We start from the raw sequence: 4,545 nt of genomic DNA, 5'->3' as shown, positions 1-4,545 counted from the left end.
CTCTCAGGTCCCAAAGGAGAGCCACTGATGCCGAGACATCAGCCTCAACGCGGCGAGAGCCTCAACACGGCGAGCCTCAACGTGGAGAGCCTCAACACGGCGAGAGCCTCAACGCGGCGAGAGCCTCAACGTGGCGAGAGCCTCAACACGGCGAGAGCCTCAACACGGCGAGAGCCTCAACACGGCGAGAGCCTCAACACGGCGAAAGCCTCAACACGGCGAAAGCCTCAACGCGGCGAGCTTCAACACGGCGAGCTTCAACACGGCGAGCCTCAACGCGGCGAGCCTCAACACGACGAGAGCCTCAACACGACGAGAGCCTCAACGTGGCGAGAGCCTCAACGCGGCGAGCCTCAACGCGGCGAGAGCCTCAACACGGCGAGCCCGTGCTGCTCTCCCAGCCCGGCCTCGGCACGGCGTTCACCTTGTACCGGGCCGGCTGCAGGACCACTCCAAACTTGCCCTCCAGATTGGGCAAGGAGTGGCCCAGCGGGACAGAGAGGCTGAAGTGCTGTAGGATCCATGACAGGAAGAGGAAGAGCTCCATCTTGGCCAACGCCTCGCCCAGACACACTCGCACCCCGGCACCAAAGGGCAGGTAGCTGGACGACGGGATGATCAGACCCGTGCCTTCACTGTTCAGGAACCGACCTGCAGAGGGACAACACGGAGTCAGACGTCTTCATGACAGAGATGACTTGTTCTTTTGCATCATTATTCATCCATATTCATAAAAAGGCAACAATAGGCCTTCCTTACTAGCAGACATGACACAAAACATTTAATTTCCCAGGATAATGGACATCAGTCCTCTCACCAGGGTCAAAGAGCTCCGGGTTCTTCCACTCCTTCTCATCGTGGTGCAGAGACCACAGGTTGACGATGACCCGGGTCCCTTTCTTCACGGTGAAATCCCCGATGCTGCAGGAGCACAGACACAAGGTTCTCAGGTTTGCTGCATGAAACAATTGTCTTTGTCATGAGCAAGAATCTCCAGAATCAGTCCAGTTTCAGAAAGGTTATGTCACACAGTCAATCATAACGGGTGTTGTTTTGATCACAGGGTTCAGACACATTCTGACCAATGGATTCCATGACTTTTCCATGACTTTAACCCAAATGTCCATGAGCAAACATTTAGTGAAATCTGGGTGTAAACAGTAAAAAGTGAGTAAATGTAGTATTTAAACTAACAATGAGAACACAAAGCATACAGTAAACCTTAAATGACACAAATGAATGAGACAATAGTTTGATTAAAAGAATAAACATTTATATAGATGCCTGTATGTATGCCTGCTTATATTTTGAGTCTTTCTTTTAAATGCATATTAATTATTTCAAACTCAGCGTAAATGAACGTCATGAACACATGAATATAACACATCACAATGACTTTTACTAAACTTTGGGGATTTTATTTTTTTCAAGGACTTTTCCAGGCCTGAAAATAACCATTTTAAAACTCCATGACTGTTCCAGGTTTTCCATGAGCGTAAGGACCCTGCATCAGTAATCGATGGGTTGATCCGATCAGAGACGCAGGACAGTGAACAGCCCTGGAGGAGAGCCGTGTGTTTGGGGGTACCTGGTGTCGCTGAGGGCCACATGCGGGATGAGCAGCGGGGCCACGGGGCGGATCCGCAGCACCTCCCTGATGGTGGCCTCCAGGTAGGGCAGGCTGCCCCGGTCGCTGAGCTGAGGGCACCGGTCCCCGCCCAGCTTCACGTCCAGCTCCTCCTGGATCCGCCTCTGCACCTGAACACGGACAACACAACTATTAAATATGTGTAACAATAACCCAACATTAACCCAACATCACTTCACTTATCATGTGTCATAAACCATAAAGGTGCAATATTCTAACTGCAATATCCCCACATGACTTTCTTCCACCTCTCAAAATGTGGAATATCCAGGAACAGCACTCAGGACTGGATTATTTATTACTGTTATTTAACATTTGCCCTCTCCTTAGATGAGAACTTGTTTTTAAAACTGTATCTAAAAGTGTACATATTACCACCTTATGTACAGTGTTTTTTTTCTTTCTTATTATAGTGTGTTGCACAATGCACAAAATGGCAAATAAAAAACATTGAACCTTGAGAAATATGTTCTGCACCAAGAATGCACTTCATCTTAATGTGTTCTTATTACTCAGGTTCTTTTTTCACAAATTCATTTTCTCAGTTTGTATGAATTAAAAGGTTTTTTTTAATACAATGTTTGCATTTTTAACCTTCATTGGACAGAGGGAGGTGTATGACATGCAATACAGGTTCATGTTGGATATTGTGGCAGAAATCTGTGACACTAGAAACTACATTTTAATGATTTAAATCAGAATGGCTAAACTTGAATAATTGTTCAGAACACTGAATCAAAACAACCTGAAACTGAAATCCAAGAACTGAACTTGAACAATGAGAACTGACTGAGATAAATATAACAGTTACACTTTCAGTGAGGAGCTCTTTCAGTTTCACGTTTATTGGAATTTAGTTCCAAACTAATAAATTAAATTTCAAATGTTGCTATTCAGCATCACTTTTCTAAAGCTTTGTTTACACTCATGAGGCCTCACAGAGGCTGAAGGCGCCGGTCACTGCAGTATGCTCCCTCAACACTAGAGGGCGTACACACCAATTTACTGAGAAGAAGCAAAAGGTCAGCAAGGGTTCTCATTAAAATGTCATGGGGGGGTCAATAAGAGGAGGCCAGCCAGATATCTGTCAATGAAGCTGACTTAGTTGAAAACATATTTCCCCATATTACTTGTATTTGAAATTCGTATTTGAATTACTTTTGAGTATTTTGTAATTTGGGCCGATAAAAAATCTAACGTAATTTGTAACAAAATACTTTAGAGTGGAGTACTTTATTATTTAAAATACTCAAAATACCATTTGTTAAAAAAAGCAAAAAAACATGCATTATCCAATTATAAAAAAAAGAGGCATATTATGAAAGTATTCTTAGTTTTATTATTTCATACATTCTACAGTTGGCGAGCAAGATGATGTTCAAGAGGGAACATCAACATGCACGTGTTGTTTGTGGGGTTCACCAGAGCTTTGTGTACATTATATACACAAATATATGTATATATATATATAGTAAAGTAAACCCCAGGTGCCCATTGTATTACCTAACTACCAAACCAACAATATATATATATATATATATATATATATATATATATATATATATATATATATATATATATATATATAGAGCCCAAACCTAAATGCTCTGCTATACCAAATTGTGAGAAAATGGAAAATCCAGAAAAAAGTATTTCCTGTATGTTACATTTTCTGGCACCAGTATTTTTTATTTTATTTTAATACATGTATTTGAGGGGTATTTTGTATCAAAATCCTTTTTAATGTATTTTTATCTCTGTCCACAACCATAATAACCAGGACACGTGACAGAACTGTGGAGAGCTGCCATTGATGTGATGACATCAGAGCAGCACCTAGTGGACTCCAGCGGTACTGCAGCTCAGCATATGTCACATTTAAAACAGTCAGACAGTGTCAAGCAGGGAACAACGAGACAGGAGGATCCAGAAGAATATGTCTGTGTGGCTATGTAGATGCATTTACACACACACACACACACACACACACACACACACACACACACACACACACACACACACACACACACACACACACACACACACACACACACAGGCGTACCTGCGGGTAGTGGATGAGGTAGGCGATGGCCCACTTGAGCACGGTGGTGGTGGTTTCCACGCCGGCTCCAAAGATGTCGCCCACCGTCATGAGCAGGTGGTCGTCGCTGAGCCCCACGGCCTCCGCGCTCGCCTCCGCCGTGTTGTTGTTGTCAGCGCTGCGTTTGGCCCTCAGCAGAGCGTCCAGGAGGTCCCTCTGCACGTGGTCACTGTAGTCTGCCTGGGGGGGTAGGGGCAGCGGGTCAATGTACACAAATGATGATATAATGATATACAATAGCTGCTACATAGATTCAGGTGGCATTTAATGATCTTTCAGAATCTTGCTCCAGCTCCCCAGATGGACAAGTGAAGTCGTGTTTGTGACTCTAATGTTCCCACTTTTCATGCTGTGTTGAGGAGTTTTATCTACACATTTAAATGTTGATTAAATGACTCAGAACATGTCATTATAAAAGTCTTAACTGAGCCAACAGAGTGATACGAGGTCTTCTTCTAGTTTCTGGAAACATTGGAACAAGTGTCTGCATATTTTTAACCATGAGTGACTTTTTAACTGTAGTGATTACACTTGCTTCCTCTATTGTGTTTATATATTGTTGTTGTGTTTGTTGCTATATGGACCCATGAGTCTGAAACAAAAGGAATATATAAACCCAAAGTGGCGGAAACCAGAAAGTGTGAATAGATCGTATGGACTCAGTGGAGCTGAACCGCTGACCTGTGTTTCTATTGGAGCACATGGCCATGAATCACACCTTTAACTCTTCACCGTCTTTACCTCCGTGGTGACGGCACAGGGAAGATGATTATGATCAAGAGGCCGGCTGTACCTT

At 43.5% G+C, this 4,545-nt stretch overlaps 1 protein-coding gene across 1 annotated transcript in view; it reads right to left on the bottom strand.

Moving 5' to 3' along the window:
- Positions 1 to 370: 370 nt before the first annotated feature.
- cyp17a1 (cytochrome P450, family 17, subfamily A, polypeptide 1) overlaps positions 371 to 4,545 on the bottom strand; it is a gene marked incomplete at both ends in the record, with an annotated part of 7,768 nt that continues 3,593 nt past the window's right edge. The window contains 5 exons of the mRNA XM_079229781.1: positions 371 to 651; positions 818 to 921; positions 1,589 to 1,758; positions 3,711 to 3,929; positions 4,543 to 4,545. The exon at positions 4,543 to 4,545 is cut by the window's right edge and continues 84 nt beyond it. Coding sequence (XP_079085907.1) covers positions 371 to 651; positions 818 to 921; positions 1,589 to 1,758; positions 3,711 to 3,929; positions 4,543 to 4,545 — 777 coding nt within the window. The remainder of the gene's footprint in view (positions 652 to 817; positions 922 to 1,588; positions 1,759 to 3,710; positions 3,930 to 4,542) is intronic.

The sequence above is a fragment of the Taurulus bubalis genome (genome assembly GCF_910589615.1).
Source record: "Taurulus bubalis genome assembly, chromosome: 14".
Classification (NCBI taxonomy): domain Eukaryota; kingdom Metazoa; phylum Chordata; class Actinopteri; order Perciformes; family Cottidae; genus Taurulus; species Taurulus bubalis.
This window is presented reverse-complemented; position numbering and strand designations above follow the sequence as displayed.